Source organism: Sinocyclocheilus rhinocerous, unplaced genomic scaffold (assembly GCF_001515625.1).
Source record: "Sinocyclocheilus rhinocerous isolate Xijiao unplaced genomic scaffold, SAMN03320098_v1.1 scaffold1012, whole genome shotgun sequence".
Classification (NCBI taxonomy): domain Eukaryota; kingdom Metazoa; phylum Chordata; class Actinopteri; order Cypriniformes; family Cyprinidae; genus Sinocyclocheilus; species Sinocyclocheilus rhinocerous.
In genome coordinates this window covers 742,423-762,071 of record NW_015640039.1, presented here as the reverse complement: position 1 = coordinate 762,071, position 19,649 = coordinate 742,423, and the positions used below count along the sequence as shown (strand labels likewise).

Sequence of the window (19,649 nt, the reverse complement as noted above, 5' to 3'; positions counted from 1 at the left end):
TATTACAGCCATCTCTGTTGTGTAAACCCCTACTTGATCAGATACCCTTTTACCTATTTTAACTTGATGATGTGGGATATATACTGTTGCTGAAGCTCGGCCTGTTTCTGGATCTTTAGATCCATCAGTGAAAACAGTAATAATTGAACTATAATTCTGCTCAAGATACTGCATAACCATTGCATCCTTAGTTATTACCCTATTTTTATCATTAATCATTTTTTGCAAATTAAGATCTACTAATGGTAAAGAGAAGAGCCATGGTGACATGGGTGACACTACTACTGTCGGGCTCAATTCTACATTTATGATCCCTCTCGATAGAGCTTCGTCTTCTGCAATTCATCCAAAACTATTAAGCCCGGCAGATTCATGTTCCCAACATTTTAACAACACTTTTTTAAATGGATGAGTATCATTATGTCCCTTAACTGATATCCAGTAATTCAACATTAGCTTTATTCTTCTGATATCAAGACGCATTTCCTTAATTTCTGTAAGGCAGGAATAGGAGAAGACCTGATAGCACCACAACATATTCGTAATGCCTGTGACTGAATCATTTCTACTTTATGCAGCAATGTTTTGGACGCAGACCCATATACTATACATCCATAATCTATGGTTGACCTAATTAGTGCACAATAAATTATCTTCAGTGAATGACGTCTGGCCCCCCACTCCACCCCAGCTAGACATCTTAAAATATTTAAAACTTTTTTGTATTTATCAACAAGAATCCAGCCAAACCCCCAGATACCTTAACACATTCACCTGTTCTCAAGGTTTGCCATATAGCTGTAATTGTATACTGTTACATTCTCTCTTTTTTGAGAAACAGATAACCTGTGTTTTTGACACTGATAATCGGAATCCCCACTTATCTGTCCATTTCTCCACTTCATTAATTGCACTCTGCATACTTTTAATCACATACAAAACATTCCTCCCTCTCTTCCACAATGCCCCATCATCTGCAAAGAGAGACGTTTCAACTCCTGCACTGACCTGGGAAAAAATGTCATTAATCATTACATTAAATAGGATGGTGCTACACACACTTCCCTGAGGAGTACCGTTTTCAATATAATATGTTTTGGAGAATGATGAACCCACCCTGACTTGAATAGATCTATAAAAAAAGAAACTATGAATCCAGTTAAACATTCTTCCACCAATACCCATCTTATCCAATTTAATTAGAAGTCCCTCTTTCCAAATCATGTCATAGGCTTTCTCCACGCCGAAAAATACTCCTACTAAAACTTCCTTATTGACCTGCGCCTTCCTTATATCAGACTCTAGACATAGAACCGCATCCATAGTGTTCCGACCTTTCCGAAACCCACTCTGGAAAGGAAACATATATCCTTTATTTTCTAGAACATGATTCAATCTAAATATAATCATTCTCTCCATAATTTTACACAGATTAGACGTTAGGGCTATAGGCCTGTAACTAGAAACTAATGAAGGGTCCTTTCCTGGTTTTGCAATTGGAATAATAATCCCATGTTTCCAAATTGTCGGTAAAATCCCTTTATCCCAGATTCTATTAAAAAGCCTTAACAAAATATACAATGATGTATTAGATGCTTACTTAACCATTTCATAGCACACATCATCCTTCCCTGGGGAGGTTTGCTTAGCCCCTAAAAGGGCCCTTTTTAGTTCATATAAGGAAAAATCATTATCTAACGTACTTCCTGATAATCCTCTATGAACTAATCATTCTGGATTATCTCTTAAACAATTATCTCTATGCCTTATCATACTGTCTGGGATATTATCATTACTATGTACTTTTACAAAGGCTTTGGCTAAACTTCAGCTTTTTCGATATCCAAAACAGCTGGTTTATTTCCATTTATTATAACTGGAATACTGTTATTTCTTTGTATTCCATTCATCTTCTTGATCATTCCCCCACACATAACTTATTTCAGTTCCTTCCCCTATACTTTCACAATATTGTCTCCAATAATTTCTTTTTGCATTTTTGATCACCTTCCTAACAATTGCCTGTTTCCTCTTATATTCAATAAAATCTTTAAAAACATAGTTTTTCCTAACCTTTTTCAGAGCTTTATTCTATGCTTTATTGCTTCACTACACTCACCATTCCACCACAGAACTGGCTTCTTCCTTCTACTTGTTTTGCTTTTGCCAGTTATTTATTCTGCTGCCTTACAAAGACTCTCATTTATTATATTGTTTAATTCTTCAACCTCCTCTACTGATTCTTCTATTTCCATCATCAATATCTCACTTACCTCCTTAAATTTATCCCAGTCAGCTGACTTAAATTTCCATCTAAGCAGTCTTTCCACTACATTCACTTCCATATCTATTCCTATTTTACAAGTTCATCTGATCTCACTCAGTGACTCTAGGCTACATAGGATGGGACGAAACCAGTGAATGGGAGGAGATAATTTTGCTGGAAATGCAGAAATAAGCCGTAATTTTGTTTTATTTGTAACTCTTTGGTAGATACATTTATAATTTCTATTACATTACTACTACTACTGTTACTACTAATAAAACAGATCTCTGGGGGCCCCAAAAGTGCGTGGGCCCTTACAATCGTCCTAACTTTCCCCCCCCTTAGCGGCACCCCTGCACGTGGATGTGACATCATTCCCAGCGCTGACATTTGACTTCCGAGATAAAGGGAATGCAGCAACTCTAAATTCAGATTCAATGTACAAAAATGTTCTCGGTGTGTCATGGCGACATCATGTGGTCAATATGTTAATGTGACATGTGATTGATTGGAAACTCATGCTGCCTTCCAGACAACTCAAAATTAGGATTTTACCCACCTCCAACGTCTAGAACACCGCTTGAAGTCGGACATCTGACCTGTGAACTTGAAGCAGATCCATCAACCCCGACTCCAGCAGGACGTGTTTGACGACACTGCATCCAACGAGCATACCTCGTGTCAAACTTAAAAACTTAATTTAATTAAACTTAATAAAAAAACTCTTCTTTTTTTGTTTTCAAAACGAACAGCAATATTTGATGTAAATTTATTTATTTATTTATTTTTTTCCATAATTGACTCAAAAACAGCAAATGCTCTCATTGTGTCATGGCGACATCATGAGGTCAATATGTTAGTGATGTGTGATTGACTGTGAGTGTGTGAGTTCACTGGGATTGGAAGTGGGACATTTAAACTTCAGTGTTCCCACTTCCGACCTCTTCCAGAACACGACATTAATTAGTTTGTTCAGTTGTGTTTGATCAGGGTTGCCCTTATTTAAATTAATCATGGTTTTATTGTAGTAAAAGAGTAGTAACCATGTTTTTTTATTACTATTTGTATAACTACAGTTTTACTACAAATACTACGGTTAAACTATGGTTAGTGTAGCAAAACCATGGTTAATTTGTGGTTACCATGGTTTAACTATAGTAACCATGTTTTGTTTTGTTTTTTTTATCTGTAGTAAAACCATGGATAATTTTCGTAAGGGTGGAGCTGATCTTTGCAGGAAGGTAGATCTCCAGGAATAAAGGTATCCTGGTATAAAATCTCAAAGCAGCCGTTCTACATTTAGCCAACAGGAGGCAGTGTAGAGTGCAGGTACACTTTAAAAAAACGTCTCCAGGTTACACATGTAACCATGGTTCCCCGAAGGGAATGAGACGCTGCGTCGAAACTCTACAGGAACGCCTCCAGCGTGACCACGCTCTGAATCACATGTGTAATCAGTCCAATGGATGGGCGAGACGTCACGGGCGGGGTGACGTAGCGACCAGGAAGCATAAAAGCACGTGCGGTGAAACCGGCGTCAGCTTCTAGGAGTGAAGCAAGTGGAGACGTTCCCCTTCAGGAACTCGAGCTGCGTCGAAACGCTACAGGAACGAGAATGCCCACGCCGCCAGACTTGCAAATCCCTGCCTGGTGTGGAAGAGCACAACTAAGGTGAGAGAAAGAGAGCCAGGAATGGCTAAAGTAGGCAGGGCCCGCCGTCCCGAAGACTGACCTTGTTCCAGCGCACTCTCTCCAGAACTCCTGGGAGCAGAACAATGGGGGGAAAGGTGTACATATGAAGAACATCAAAAACTGAAAATGATGTAATACACGCGTTGCCTCGGCAGCGCACGAGCCACTTGGTCACACAAACAATATCAATCTACTTGGAGAAAAATGGCCGCAGCAGCGAGCTCTCGCTGCTGAGGGGGAAGAAACCGCAGCGCGGGCTTCCGAGCCTCGAGAGAGATCGCTGGATCTAGGGTGTGCAGGCGGAGAAAGGGCGAGCCGTCTCCAACCGGCGCTGGATCTGGTGGTTAAGGAAGAAGATAGGGACTCGCCCATCTACATTCCCTCCACCGGATCCATATGCGAAACCCACGAACACAGCCGCCGCTCCGCCTCGGCGAAAGCGGGGCCGGCGCCGCGAGAAACGCCGGTGAAGACTCAAAGAGCTCCCTCTGAGAGCAAGCATACGCAGTGACAAACACTCGCAATGCGGACAGTCAGCTGACTCTGCGTGTTTTGCTCCCAAGCAGGCAACCAATCGTTCCCGTAGCGTTTCGACGCAGCTCGAGTTCCTGAAGGGGAACTGAGTTGTCATGCTTCCCAGCTGAGATCATGCACAGTCAATAAGATTGCAAACGTGCTTGACTTTAATTATATAGTTATAAAAGCCATAAATAAAAGCATTTATTAGCAATAAACAACAGCCTGCACTCATTTGTTTAACTGCCTTTCTTTGTTAAATAAATCAGATGACTCCCATTTCTCCAAGGATAAATGAAGCACAACAGGAGGAGCTGCTCCCTAGCGTATTTTTCTAATGCCATAAATGAAAACAAAGCTTCCCCTAAAACTTGTTCAGTGATTAATCTTGAAAGATATTCAGAATGTTTCAAGTGTTTTTTTTTTTCTCTGTCATCAGTCTTATGAAAGTGTCTTGTCATGACTCCCAACATTACGTTCATGTGCGCGTTTTCCCACCGAACGTAAACAACGCTGATTACGCAGATTACGTTCATGTGCGCGCTTTCCCACCGAACGTAAACAACGCTGATTACGCAGATTATCGACTTTACTGACAAGATGCGCGTGAAATATCGCATGCGATTTATCGTGCAGCCCTAATTATGACTGATTCATATTTGACATCATCAAGTTGGCACTGCACCAAAAATGTGACTGGTTTGGAATGACATGACAATGAAAACATGAAAATGGATTGGGCAGTCATGACCGATACAAGCAAAGGGCTGAAAATGAGCAAGACGAGGAAATGAAGCAGGTTTCCAAGCTGCATGTCTAATACAAATGCCATTTTAGATGAAGTTTCAAATATTGAACAGATTGGCAGCATATAAGGATTTGATGATGGAACATGCAATCAGTGCAAACACATTGCCTCAATAATCAGGTTTCAGTAATCACCCCAATTTAGTGACCAAATAATCAAATTATATGCTACAAAAATGAGTTTTTTTTTCAAAGTTCAACAAGAACAAAGATTATTGGAATAATTTTTACAAGAAAATACTTTTTCAGTCTTTCTCCTTCAAAAATGTCTCATTTATTTTAATGTGTTACTTTCCACTTTGTAATTAACTGTGACATATACTTGTAATTTTACTAGTGACAATTGTTTGTATATCTTATTATTTTTCAGTGCACTTTCCATTTACATAGATCTGTTTCCGATCCATAAATCAATTTGAGCCGTTTCACACGGCTATACAGTACATCAAAATTTGGAAAGAAAAAAAAATACAACTTCATTTCATGCCGACTTTGATTTTTAAAGCATGTCTTTTTTTTTTTTTAAAGAGATTTTTCAAACTATTATCAAGGTTACGGTAAAAACAAAACAAAACAAGAAGTAGACCAGAAATACAAGTATACTGACATATGTGTTATGCCATTTGACTAGAATGTAGAACTCAAAGAATTCTGGTCTGGAAGGGAAAGTCAAGGCATTTCAATTATTTAGGACAAGGTACACAAACAAATTGTAAGAGCATTGTGTGGCATATTTCTTGTTTTAAAATGATAATGCTTTACAATGGACTTGTCAAACCACACCAACCATAATAGAGCTAATGGAAAAGTTTATAATCATTTATGAACACTTTCACTTTTTCTTTTGTAGAAGGACCCTCCGCCACCATACTACTCTGTGGCAGCGGACCCACAGACGCCTCCTATGACCTATGAGGAGGTAATTTGTCAGGACAAATATGGGTTCACACAGAAACCTGTGCCGTACTATGTTCCAAAGTATCCAGCACCAGTAAAGGTAGACGCCGTCATCATCACTACACAGCATGTCGTTGGTATGTACTGAATCTCTTCAGTCACTCCAGTTAGGTGCTACTGTTCAAAATAGCTTCATATGTAATCTGCTCTTGCTAATTGAAGCTACTATCTGCAAACTCTTTTTACAAATTGATCATAATCAAAACAGAGAGGGCAACTGACCCTTCACCGGGAGTTTGAATGAAAGGCAATCTGACCAATCATAACGCCAAATCTGCATTTTGTACCCTTTTTAATACACTCAAACGATACCATTTTGTGGCTCTTTAAGTGTCATGACAGATCGCTGTAGTGCCTCAGTTCAAGCGGCACGTGAACCGATCATCTCTTCCTCTTTATTACAGCACAAAATAAACATGAATGAACATCAGAAGGTATCTTGTTTAAATGCGAAAAGACGTAACTACTAGGGCTGGGTAAAAAAATATTGATTTCTCGATTTTAATCGATTCTCATTTTTACAAAACGATATCGATTCTCAAATCCCAAGAATCGAAGTCTAGCCTGTTTTCAGTTAATGAATGTAACATTGAAGCGCTCCTCCCATGCAATAAATCGCAATAATTGTGCTTTGTTATTTTTGATACAGTAGCCTATGAAACAAAGTCTTAGATTTCAAATTTGTACCATTTTATTACAATATTCAAACAATAAATACCGTTTTGTCACTGTTTAATGTGGCGTGACAGATCGCACAGCTACGCACAGTTCAAGAGAAGCGGCAGCGTGAAGTGCGTTTGAACTGATCTCTGATGGCTTTAATACCAGTTTCAGCACAAAATAAACATGAGTAAACATCCGAAGGTATGTTAAAAGAAGGAGTACAAGTTACCTAAATCCGTATCCTGCCTCATGTAGTCACTCAATCAGCATTTCAACCGCGGAAAAACGCTAATATAGCAGCTTGAAAAAAATATCACGTAACATCACATTTACCTCAGAAAAAAACACATTCGGTGACCATAAACTTATAAGTCAGCTAGAAAAAAGTTGTCGCTAAATATTTTGCTAAATGTATGCACCAAATAACATAACCTGTTCATAATTTTTACTGTTCTTAAGTGTTTATGTTTGAATAAGTTTATATGACAGCAACCATTTAAATGTTTATATTTCAAAACAAAAAAAAAGATTGGAGTAGAAATATAATTATGTAACTGTAAGTTTATGATTATAAAACGACACCGAGTGTAATTTAAGCATTTGTATATAAATTTAGTTAATTTTAACCTTCAATAGTTTAGTAATGTAGTACCAACTGGTTCTCATTTATATTTTACAGTATTGGTTGAGAGATTTTTTTTTTTCCTTCAGAAAATTTAGCATGTAGCCTACTGTATCTGATATATATCCAAAATAATCAATATTGAATCAGATCAAATGGGAAATCATATCGAATTGAAATCTTGTGAGTCAAAATCGAATCGTGAAATTTGAGTAAAAACCAAGCCCTAGGAACTACTCACAATTTTTCAAGGTCAAGCCCACCAACATTAATCTTCTCTCCTGTCTGGTTTGTTTGGCGGACAACATGGCAGATGCAGCGTTATGATTGGTCAGATCGCCTCTCAATCAAACTCCCAGTGAAGGTTCAGCTGCTGGAAAAAAAGAATGTTCAAGAAAAAAAAAATCATACAAATTGTGTTTACAAAGCGTTTTATTGTTAAATTGTTAAATTGTGTTTAAAAAAAAGCTTTTTTTTTTTTTTTTTTTTTTAGAAATGTACTGTTTATATTCTTCTTCTTACACTATATAGATACACACACAATGTCAAGTGGTGAAGCCATATAATATATATACCTTCGTACAACCTGATCTAACATGAGCAGATGTCAGTAAATCTCTAATTATCTTTTTATATCAAACATTAATTATATTTTAAAACTTCATCAGATATTTTTTAAGAAACAAAATGAAAGATTATGCCAAAGTATTACCTCAAGAATGATCTACATTATATTCTCCAGACAATTACACCACCTACACAGTTTTACTTCAAACCCCACAAAAAAGACTTTCATTTCAATTGAAATGAAATGAAAAGAAAACTTGAAAACATGTTCATGATAGACAAGGTGCATATTTGTCTTTATAAACTGCATTAAGATGCATTTTTTAATTAATGAACAGTCCTTCACTCGACTACAATTACAGTGCTACATACTTTCAATTGTAAATGTGAGATGTTAGTTGAGTATGAATTGCTCTTGTTCCTTTAGTTCCTACAAAAAGGCAAAAGTCTTGTGGACGGAGTGCCAAGTGTTGGGGTGGATGGGTAGGTGCGCTGCTGGTATTGGCTCTCATTGGACTGGCCATCTGGCTTGGAGGTAAGGGAGGGGATGTATCTGTAATGACAGGACATACCATTAATGCTTACCTTGTATCTAAACCCCTCTCCTCTTTTTCTCTTTACCACTCTCACTTATGTGGATAGTGCGTTATGGATCCAAGTCGAATTCTGGACATTATGAGAATGACTGCAGGGGACAAGATTGCAAAGAACAGGAACATGACAGTGATTGCAGAGGAAAAGACTGCAAGGAACAGGAAAATGACAGCGACTGCAGAGGAAAAGACTGCAAGGAACAGGAACAGGAACATGACAGCGAAGAAGAACACCACAGGACGCAAGATGGCACGAGTGTACCTGACACCTGCTCCAACTCTTCCAAGCAGTGTGATGGCATCCAAAACTGCCAACAGGCCGCCGATGAGGCAAACTGTGGTGAGAACACTTTCTACAGCAAAGAGGCTGACAATCAGATGTAATTGATTATTTCAGGACACAACACAGAGAGATTAGTGGTTGAGTGTTTCAGCTTTGGCTTTAAAGTGAAACTACAAGGATGACATGTCTAGATAAGGCAACTAGATTTCAAGATTAGCGAGAAACCGTACTGCTCTGAGAAAAGCATTTACTGTACACAGTGAGGCCTCTATTTACTGTATTATGACAAAACAGTAAACAGTTGAAAGCTGCACTGCTGGTTACACTGCAAAAAAAAACTAAACATCTTTAAAACAACATCATTTACTTTTGGAAATCTCTCTATTTACTGTATTATGACAAAACAGTAAACAGTTGAAAGCTGCACTGCTGGTTACACTGCAAAAAAAACTAAACATCTTTAAAACAACATAATTTACTTTTGGATATCAAGAAACAAAATTGTGTGAGATAATAAAACCCAGATAACATATATTGCATTGTTAAGTATATATCTTGGATTAATTAAACTAATTCAAGACTGTTGTTATTGTTAACAAATGTTTATACTAAAACAACTGCAAACTATTTTCTGTAATTGAAATAAATTATGATATATAAATATTAGATGAAAAAGACAAAATAGCCTTGGCAAATGACTGAAATAAATGACTTGAAGTACTAAAATTACTAAAACTGAGATAAAAATAAAAGTTGTTGCAGTAAAACATGACAAAAATACTAATCAAGGAAATGTAATTTCGTTGTTTTAATTTTCCTCTTCAAAATTCTCAGTGAGATTTGGTGAAGGTGGAGTGTTGCAGGTCAGAACTGCTCAGGATGGTCGATTCCTTCCAGTGTGTTATCAGGGAATGGATCAGAGTTATGCTGACCAGATCTGTGAACAGCTGGGCTTTAGAAGGTAAACATAATAAAAAAAAAAGAATAATGATAATAATTTTAAAAAAAAGACAACAAGAATATTTCACCTAAAAATGAAAATCATTACATCATTATCTTTTGTAGAATAGTCCAAGTAGGCCTAATAGGCTATTTTCTCTCCTGTGTTTGATCCTGAACTGAATCCGCGGTATAATGAAGTGAACAAAGCACCAAGTTCTTACTGACGTGGCACTTCATTAAAAATAAAATTCATCAAATAAATGTTAGCGTTTGGTTTCTGCATAGACCTGCGTATGCCGCTGTCTTCATTTACCTACTACTTGCATGAATCGGTGGGCGGGGCTAAACAGGCAGTGATGTAGAAGCAGGCGTTGATCTTCTTCTGTGGAGGCGGTGTTTAGCCACACTACTACATCATAAAGTGGCACATTCTACAACCTGTCGTTTTGGCAGATTTTGGCTTTAATATAAGCTTTTTTTAGACTAATTATAAAGTTTTGATTTCTGAAATTTACAGGATGTTTTTTATAGCACAATGACCTCTTACATATCAAAAGATCAAGGGAATTTTGATTTCTCAGTTCATGACCCCTTTAAGCATTGAATTTAGCCTGCATGTGCATATCGCTTGGAACTGAACACACTGGTGTTGCTAATCTACTGTTCTAGAAGCTTAGCATCAGGAACTAACTTGTTCAATAGCAAATGTTTATTATTTTTAGTTGTTTTGATTTTCAGCAAGTATTTATAACTTATTTTAATCATTATTTTTTTCCCATTATAACATTTATTGAGATAAACATGATTTTTTTTTTCTTGATCACAGCTCAATGAGGAATTCTGGAAATTGGTAGCCTGCATGTGCATATCCCTTGGAACTGAACACACTGGTGTTGCTAATCTAATTTTCTAGAAGTTTAGCATCAGGAACTAACTTGTTTAATAGGAAATGTTTATTATTTTTAGTTGTTTTGATTTTCAGCAAGTATTTATAACTTATTTTAATCATTATTTTTTTCCCATTATAACATTTATTGAGATAACATGATCTTTTTTTTTTTCTTGATCACAGCTCAATGAGGAATTCTGGAAATTGGCGTGTCTATGCTGGGGCTATTTCCCAGAGTGCCCTTCAGATACCCTACCTTGTGAAGAAGATCATAGTGAATGAGAACTACAACAGTAACAACAATGATTATGATGTCGCCTTGCTGAAACTCAGTAGTCCTGTTACCTTCTCCAGTGAGTTGGGTTTTCTTGATGAAATAGTTCCCTGTTTTTTTTGTTCTACAGTGAAACCATTTAGCGCCCATAAAGTACCATAAATATAGCATTTATGGTGTATGACTCTATATATATTCCAAATATTCTATAGTAACATTTCTCTTCTCATTCCAGGCACTGTGCAGCCAGTATGCTTTCCTACATTTGACCAAACCTTTTCTGATGGATCAGAGTGCTGGACATCTGGCTTTGGGACAACACAAGAGGGAGCAGGTACAGACAGATAAAAATGAGAATGAATGAAAACGGAAGAGGAGGACAAATAGGACAAAGTGTAACACCATGTATAATTATAATTTCCCTAAACAGGACAGTGTTATACAGAAGATAAACACAGAACATGTAGTGATTCACAAAAAGCATAAAATTAAATTCAATTCAATTCAATAAAAATAAAATTAATTTTTCAGAAAAAATAAGATGTCTCTTGCATGTTATATTTATATTCTGGCAATTATTACACAAACAATATAATGTTTTAATAATGTATGTAATAACACAATATAATAATTATTAAAATTGTAAAATACTGTATGTATACATTATAATAATATTGTGTTGCCTTTATATAATGTTGATATTGTAATATATATATATATATGATGCCAAATTCTGAACGGTAGTGTACTATTATGAGGTTTATTTTTTATTTTTTATTTTTTTTTTCAAATAGGACCATTTTGACGAGAATAATAACAATCATTATTGAGCATAATGAGAATTACCAATAAATTAAAAAGTAAAGAATCTGAACACATTACGGTCATTAGAAATTGGGTGGTAAATCGTAAAAGTCATAAAAATAATGTCACAATATAAAAAAAAATTAAAATCTTAATCTTCCTAACAAATTACTATATTTCCTTTATGCAAAAAAATGCAATGTATTTAATTATATAAAAACTATTCTTAAAATATTATTATAAAATAATAATGCATTGAACAATTAAAACCTTTTTTTTATTTTTTTATTCATACTTTACAGTTTGAAAATGCAGATTTGATCTTAGAAATCTGCCCATGTTACAGCTTTCAATGTCTATTGTCTTCTTTGGAGCTTTTAGCTGACCTTTGACTGTGAGCGTTTCCTTTGCTCTCACAGGCCGTGCCTCTACAAGCCTCATGGAAGTGACAGTGAATATCATCAACACGCGTCTGTGTAACAGCAGTCAGGTGTACCGTGGGGCCATCACCAATAATATGATATGTGCCGGTGATATGAATGGGGGCCGGGACTCCTGTCAGGTGGGTCTACCTAAGCTACAAGAGCACAAGTGACCTCAGGCAAATACATTATTCACTGGCCAAGTCTTGCCCAGTGCTCCTTTGTCTCATGACATTGATTTATTCTGGTTTGGGCAAATGCTTTATGCTGTTGTTCACAGTGCTACAACTGTTTTTTTTTTATTCAACCAAGTATGTAGTGCATGATGAAATTTGCTTTAAGAACTACTTTCTATAAAAATTATAATGGGTCAATGACATTACACCCATTTTTTCAGTCTCATTATTTATTCAAAATAAAACTTGAGAAGTTATGTAATCTTTTATTATTTTTTGTAAAAAAATATATATATTTTGCCATATGATGCAACTAACATAAAACAGGAAAATATATCAACAGGAGGAGCAATGTCAATAAGTCTCTAAATTTGACCTTTTAAAATATAGTTTAGACTGCAAAATGTCATGTGGTGCAACTCCACACATACATAAGGATTTGTTTGAAATAATTGTTTATAATTGTTTAAAAAACTGTTTATATAAAATAATTTATATAAAATACTTTGCATTAAATTTGTTTTGGAAATAAACTTGTATAGATTTTTTTTTTTTTTTTAGCAATATACACTACCAGTCAAAAGTTTTTGAACAGTAAGATTGTTTTAATGTTTTTTAAAGAAGCCTCTTCTGCTCACCAAGCCTGCATTTATTTGATTCAAAGTACAGCAAAAACAGTAACATTTTGAAATATTTTTACTATTTAAAATAACTGTTATCTATTTGAATATATTTTAAAATGTAATTTATTCCTGTGATTTCAAAGCTGAATTTTTAGCATCATTACTCCAGTGATCCTTGAAAAATCATTTGAATATTCTGATTTGCTGCTCAAAAAATATTTATTATTATTTTTATTATTATTATTATTATTATGTTGAAAACAGCTGAGTAGATTTTTTTTCAGGTTTCTTTGATGAATAAAAAGTTCAGAAGAACAGCGTTTATCTTAAATAGAAATATTTAGTAACATCCTAAATGTCTTTATCATTTCTGATAAATTTAAAGCATCCTTGCTAAATAAAAGTATTAATTTCTATAATTTATTCCCCCAAAAATCTTTCTATTCATCAAAGAATCCTGAAAAAAAATTACTCAACTGTTTTAAATATTAATAATAATTGTTTTTTTGAGCTTTTGACTGGTAGTGTAGACTGAAAATGAGTACTGTTCAAAATAACTATTAATTTATTTTATACTTATACTTTTATACTATTTACTGTTTTTAATAATTGTTATACATGCTTGTTCACAATGATCTGAAGTCCATGTTCCATTTGCTTTCTCTCTGTCCTTGTCTTCGGTCTCAGGGGGACAGTGGAGGTCCGCTGGTGTGCAAGGGGGATAATAACCGCTGGTATCTGGCTGGAATTACGAGTTGGGGAGCTGGATGTGGACAAAGACAAAGACCAGGAGTATATAGCAGAGTGACCAGCCTTCTGCCCTGGATCTACAGCAAGATGCAGGTAAGCTGGACAACATGGTCCAACATGAGGCCACATAGTTTGTTAATTCATAATATTGTTATTTCACAACCATACTTTCTTTTAACCCGTCTATATCTTGTTATCTTAGCAAGAGAAGCCCTGATGCCTCTTTTCTGTATGATGTGTCCATTCCTGAGGACAACAGTGGACACAGCGAAAAAGATGAAGGACAGAGCAATGCACTTTGACATGGGACAATGTTGCAATATATGTAGCCACAATTGGACAAAGAAAAACAGACTTTATTAATCCCACATTCTCAAGAAAGAAAACAATAACACAACTCAACCTGGGAAAAGCAGAGCTGCAGGCATTGAGGACCCGGTGGTCTACTTCTGTCGCTGTGCTTTCCTCATTCTTTTCTTTGCATTTTTACTGTAAGTTCAGGGCACAGCTGCTGAGTCTGAGCCTTTGTTGCCTCTTTGTATTGGTATACTTGGTACTTGGTATCCTTGCACCGATTCTACAAAATAATATTGGGAATATTCTGAAAATATGTATTTAATAACCAAAGGGGTGTTCATTTTGTTTGAAAATCAGTGTCTATGAGCTACGATAAAATGTGGTTGTATTGTTTTAGCCTATGTGAAGGGTTCGTCCTTTTCTATTTCTGATTCATAATGTTTCTTTATAAATCATGCCAAAATGGATACAGTAAGAGCTTTATTCTCCGATTGCAACAAATTAATATATACGGGAGAATGGGGCTAGCTATGAAAAATGCTGTATCTCATTAGGCTGTAACTACTATGGCACATTCAGATTTCCAGTGCAACACTTCAGCTGAAAGAGTGTGAGGTAAGATATGTAAACAATTTTGGCAACTATTTTACAATAAAAATGTTACACAACCAAAACTAATATCCAGTTATGCAAGCTACACTACTTTTGTCAAATTTTGCCATTTTGAATTAAAATATATAATTTAAGTGATTAATGTAATGCAATTGAATGTGACATAAAAAAATTAAAAAAACATTTTCAGCGTGTTAAGCACAAGAGAGTGAATATCTTTAATTCTTGAAACATTCAATACTTTTTTTTTTTTTGTAGCCAAAGCATTCAGTTATGTATCTATGCAACTGACTTTCAAAAATAAATCCATGTTGAGAAATATTCACTGGAGTAAAAAAAATGTCTCAACTAGTAGGCCTACCTGTGATTGTTTTTGCGGCCACCCCAATCCTGGGCAAAATATTATTGCAGAATCACCTTTGTCCCAGATTTTTCTCCTAAAACAACTTTAAAATAAAAAAGAGAGACAACTGACAACGGTTGATATAGCCTACATTACGATAAAGCCATGATGTTGCTAACATAGTTAAGATAATTTGGTTTTAGGAGAATGTTCATATTGAAATCCCAGACTTTTGATTGACTGTCTTAGGTATCTATACAAATTTGAGCACAGATTTTAGAGCACAAATTTAAGATATTTGTGAGATCTCCTCTAAATGTGAGGTCGCACACGCTGGTCTTTTTCTCAGGAGAATCATCTGAGAAGCTGAAGAATTAAAAGTTCCGATTTGCTTTGCATTATAACTCATTGCTGAAACAACAGAAAGATTTCGCATTTGTGAACGCCGAAAAAACAAACCGTATTGAATAATTTTAGACTTTTAGATAGGCTTTGAAGACTTATAAAGACCAACCAACCACTACTCGCGACCAACGCGTGCGGTGTCTCTCATTGCGCGCGTGGCGGGGCGGGAACCGAGAGAGCGGGAGAGAAGAGACAAGGGGCACACCAACAGTCAATATATTTATATCAGATAAGAGGAGGTGAACCTTGTTGACTGCTATACAACATCAAACGCTCGTTTAAGTGGATTTTTAACCATTCATAACTGTTCGTTCCATCTCAAAACGCCAAAAAAATCCACTTAACAGACAACGACTTGAGGACCCTACAGTCGTGCGGATCGTGAAGCAGCGTGTGACCCACTGTTGCCCATTCACTTACAAGTACCCTTAAGGAGACGAGACGAGGTAGGGTATGAAGTCACTTATCCAACTAGGGCGTGTGCTGTTGTTTTATAGTCTTAGAGATGTTGCTTGATGTTTCCTCATTGTAAAGAAGGTATTTTGGAATGACGTGCGTCAAGCCTCGCTTTTACTCCAATAACATCATCAGTCTATGTAATGTAAACATTTAATAATGTCGACATTAATTTAATTAATTAATGTCGATTTTGTTTTGAGATGCATAATGTAGTTCACACATAGCATAAGTGAATTCGGAGTTTGTTGAACAAATGCAGTAGAATGACACAGCGCGCTGTTATTGTTGCGCGAGGGTGTGTCCGAGTTTCTTTGTGCGTTTTTGCCTCATTAAAGCGTTAAATTATTATTTACATAACCTCTATGCATTATTTGTGTTATGTTTTGGCATATTATTATCGGAGTGATTTATTTGTGTAATAATAATGAAAATGTGTGAAATTCTTCGTCTGGAATGAGAGGGGAAATTATGATGGCGCGCGAGCGGATTAGAGTTAAATTACTGAGAGGAAAATGTATCAGAGCGTGACAAAAAAAAATTGTGGGTAAATGAGCGTTTAGTATGCGTGCTGAAGGAAATCCACAGGTTGGGAGGGGTCCGATGATGACCACGACTGAGCTCCGCGCACAACAGGTAGCGCGTTATCTTCGGCACTGATCGATACGTTATAAACTGAGGGTGCAGAGTTAAAGTGCTCATTACGCGGCGCTCTCTGGAATACTTGATTCTGATTGGTCAATCGTTACATATTTCTCAGTAATGACTTTTATGACATATTTATTCCAAAGTCAAATCATATTATTGCAATTCATATCAAAATATCATGTCCATTTTTGGTAAGTAGTCGTGTAATAAGTGGGATAATGTACACAAACAAACCCCTTCAGGATGATACAAGACAATGTGATCATTATTATTTTGGGAAATGATTATCTAATTGTACTCGTCCCTTACAATGTATACATTTATTACTTGCATCTTATGTCCCGTGTTTATATGATTTTTATGACGCACTGTTATACACTGAATGCCATCGCGTTTCCAAATAATGGCTGCCAGAATGTCTAGGCAAGGAATTGTCCTGCCCTTTATCAAACAAAAATAGCTATCATTTTCAGTTTCTAGGTTGCCATCACTATCTCTTTCAAAACTACAACCAGCTTTATGTACTAATAATCGTAATCACCTGACGGATACAGTTGCCATAGCAATATTTCTGCACCCTAGTAGAGGCGCGTCTGGCAGCGCGCCAATGAAAGCTTTGTTGTCATGGATACAATTTACCCTCGTTGTGGTTGTGATGAAAGGCTGAAGGATCTCACCTTAAATAGTCAACGATGACCTGTTGTTCACAATGAAATGTTATTCAATAAACTGAAATCCTGGATCTGTCACAATCGATCTTCTGTATATAAATATATTGCTCTGCTGAAATATGGTATGGTGTATTGCTGGTGTATTAATCAGAAATAATATGAGCTTACCAAAAAGAAAAGAAAGAGTATATACAGTGCATCAATATTGTTTTGTAGTCTATTGTATAATTGCACCCTAGTAGAGGCGCGTCTGGCAGCGCGCCAATGAAAGCTTTGTTGTCATGGATACAATTTACCCTCGTTGTGGTTGTGATGAAAGGCTGAAGGATCTCACCTTAAATAGTCAACGATGACCTGTTGTTCACAATGAAATGTTATTCAATAAACTGAAATCCTGGATCTGTCACAATCGATCTTCTGTATATAAATATATTGCTCTGCTGAAATATGGTATGGATATATTATGGGTGACACAGCATTTGACAGCTGGTGTATTAATCAGAAATAATATGAGCTTACCAAAAAGAAAAGAAAGAGTATATACAGTGCATCGATATTGTTTTGTAGTCTATTGTATAATAGCATTTTCTGTCATCAACACCCCCGCAGACATTTCAGCAGTTTACTTATGCTGTATCACATTATTTCCAAATGAAGGAGATGCAATTTAGTTGATCACAAAGAGGTCAGATATAATTTTAAATAAATAAATAAAAAAAACAGAGGGAGGGAAGGGAAACAGGCACACCATTCTAAACTCATGGCAAATACTGAAGTTTGTGCTGGATGTGAAATTATGATAGATACACTGTAAATAATAATAATAATAATAATAATAATACTGTAAATAATAATAATAATAATAATAATAATAATAATAATAATAATAATAATATTATTATTATTATTTATGTGCATTATGGTGTTTTCATATTATATATTTTTTTGTTGCCATTTTTAGTTCATTTGTATTGTATTACATCGTGAAATATTTTTTTATAAAAACTTTTCTGTATGAAGTTTGACATGCTGATTACTTTTTGTGTAGCATTAAAAGTGCTCAGGAAAACTAAAATAAATAATATGTTATTACTTATGCATAACAGTTACATGGTACATGCATAATACTGAGCTAACAACAACAGTTTAACATAAACAGTTACCAAAAATTAGTACAAGTAAACAAGTACACATTGGATGATTGTTGTCTTTTTATACCCCACAATGTTCTGGAATGTTCCAGAAAGCACTAGCATTTTACAGAATATTACAGAATGTTACAGAAACTTCTATGTTCCCATCCTTGCAAAAGCAAAGTGTCTTAAAAAAAATGCAGTACAATAATAATTAGCACCACAGCATTACAGAAGAACCATTAAAAAATTATTATTTTTTTTGTTGTTACATTGTGTTATTTTAGCATTATGTGATTGTGTTATGTGGACTCTATTTTTCAGGTGGTCATCTACATCTGTGGTTCTCAACCTTTTTTGAGTACTGGACCCCCATAATATCTCAAACCAACCTCATGGACCCCCGCCCCCCATTGATATTGACGTGTTTTTGTGCTGTCCATTTTCCTTAGCTCTTCTGGTGTCAGGTCCACTGATAGATGGCATATCAAGCCACCTGTTCATAGGCTGGTCTTGTTAACTTTTTTTTATTATTATTTACCGATATATTGCCCTAGAAATAATTGCGATATTATTAAAACAATATTATTGTCATTTTATGACCATTTTATGCCACTGACTATATAGTGATGTTTCAGTATCAGCGCTGGGCTGTCAGGCATTGTTACACCAGCAGGTGGCTGCAATGGATTGACTTTACGAGTGAGTCATCATTAAAAAACATTAATTCAATGGATACACTTAAAAACGCTGATTCATTCATGAATGAAACAAGGTGTTGACATTAATTTACTTTGAGTGCCAGTTTACAAGGCTCAATCAACAATCAACGCATCACATGGGTTACAGTGAAGCTGATATTTCACTTCATAGAGAACAATGCCATTGATTCAGTGTACTGAACAGCGCTGACGACAGTCGTGGGAAATCCCCTTAAATACTGAAAGGATACAACGACACAGATATCGCTTTCATCTTCTCACAACTGATGGCAAACTGATTTTTTTCATGATTATAGGAGTTGACCTGAAGAAAGACAGACCCAGGTATTCACACACCCTTAGTTCTGCTGACGCTGTCACCTGTCTGTCTGTCTGTCTGTCTGTGTGTCTCTCTCTCTCTCTCTATCTCTCTCTCTCAATTAAATTTAATTCAATTTGTGCTTTATTGGCATGACAATTGTTACAATATATTGCCAAAGCATAGTGTTTACATTGAATCATAGATATCGCTTTCAT

The 19,649-nt window shown here is 35.8% G+C and overlaps 2 protein-coding genes across 2 annotated transcripts in view; both read left to right on the top strand.

Annotated features, from left to right (window-relative positions):
- The first annotated feature begins 3,465 nt into the window (after nt 1–3,465).
- LOC107752289 (transmembrane protease serine 13-like) lies at nt 3,466–14,921 on the top strand. The gene is made up of 10 exons (XM_016568226.1): nt 3,466–3,507; nt 6,132–6,315; nt 8,518–8,625; nt 8,733–9,023; nt 9,801–9,927; nt 10,981–11,150; nt 11,307–11,405; nt 12,295–12,437; nt 13,784–13,939; nt 14,049–14,921. Exons 1-10 carry the CDS (start codon nt 3,466–3,468, stop codon nt 14,061–14,063), a joined length of 1,335 nt encoding a protein of 444 aa, XP_016423712.1. The 3' UTR covers nt 14,064–14,921.
- A 749-nt stretch (nt 14,922–15,670) lies between these two features.
- The window catches only part of LOC107752282 (FXYD domain-containing ion transport regulator 6-like), a 29,492-nt gene continuing 25,513 nt past the window's right edge, over nt 15,671–19,649 (top strand). Inside the window, exon 1 of the mRNA XM_016568219.1 lies at nt 15,671–15,949. The gene's annotated coding sequence lies outside the window, so the exon portion shown is untranslated. The remainder of the gene's footprint in view (nt 15,950–19,649) is intronic.

What these genes read in the sequence shown, in the direction of transcription:
- LOC107752289 (XM_016568226.1), top strand. Translation starts at nt 3,466, where the DNA reads ATGGATAATTTTCGTAAGGGTGGAGCTGATCTTTGCAGGAAG. An exon ending in CACTACACAGCATGTCGTTG is followed by an intron (nt 6,316 to 8,517) that starts GTATGTACTGAA and finishes TTGTTCCTTTAG; the next exon opens with TTCCTACAAAAAGGCAAAAG. An exon ending in CGCCGATGAGGCAAACTGTG is followed by an intron (nt 9,024 to 9,800) that starts GTGAGAACACTT and finishes CAAAATTCTCAG; the next exon opens with TGAGATTTGGTGAAGGTGGA.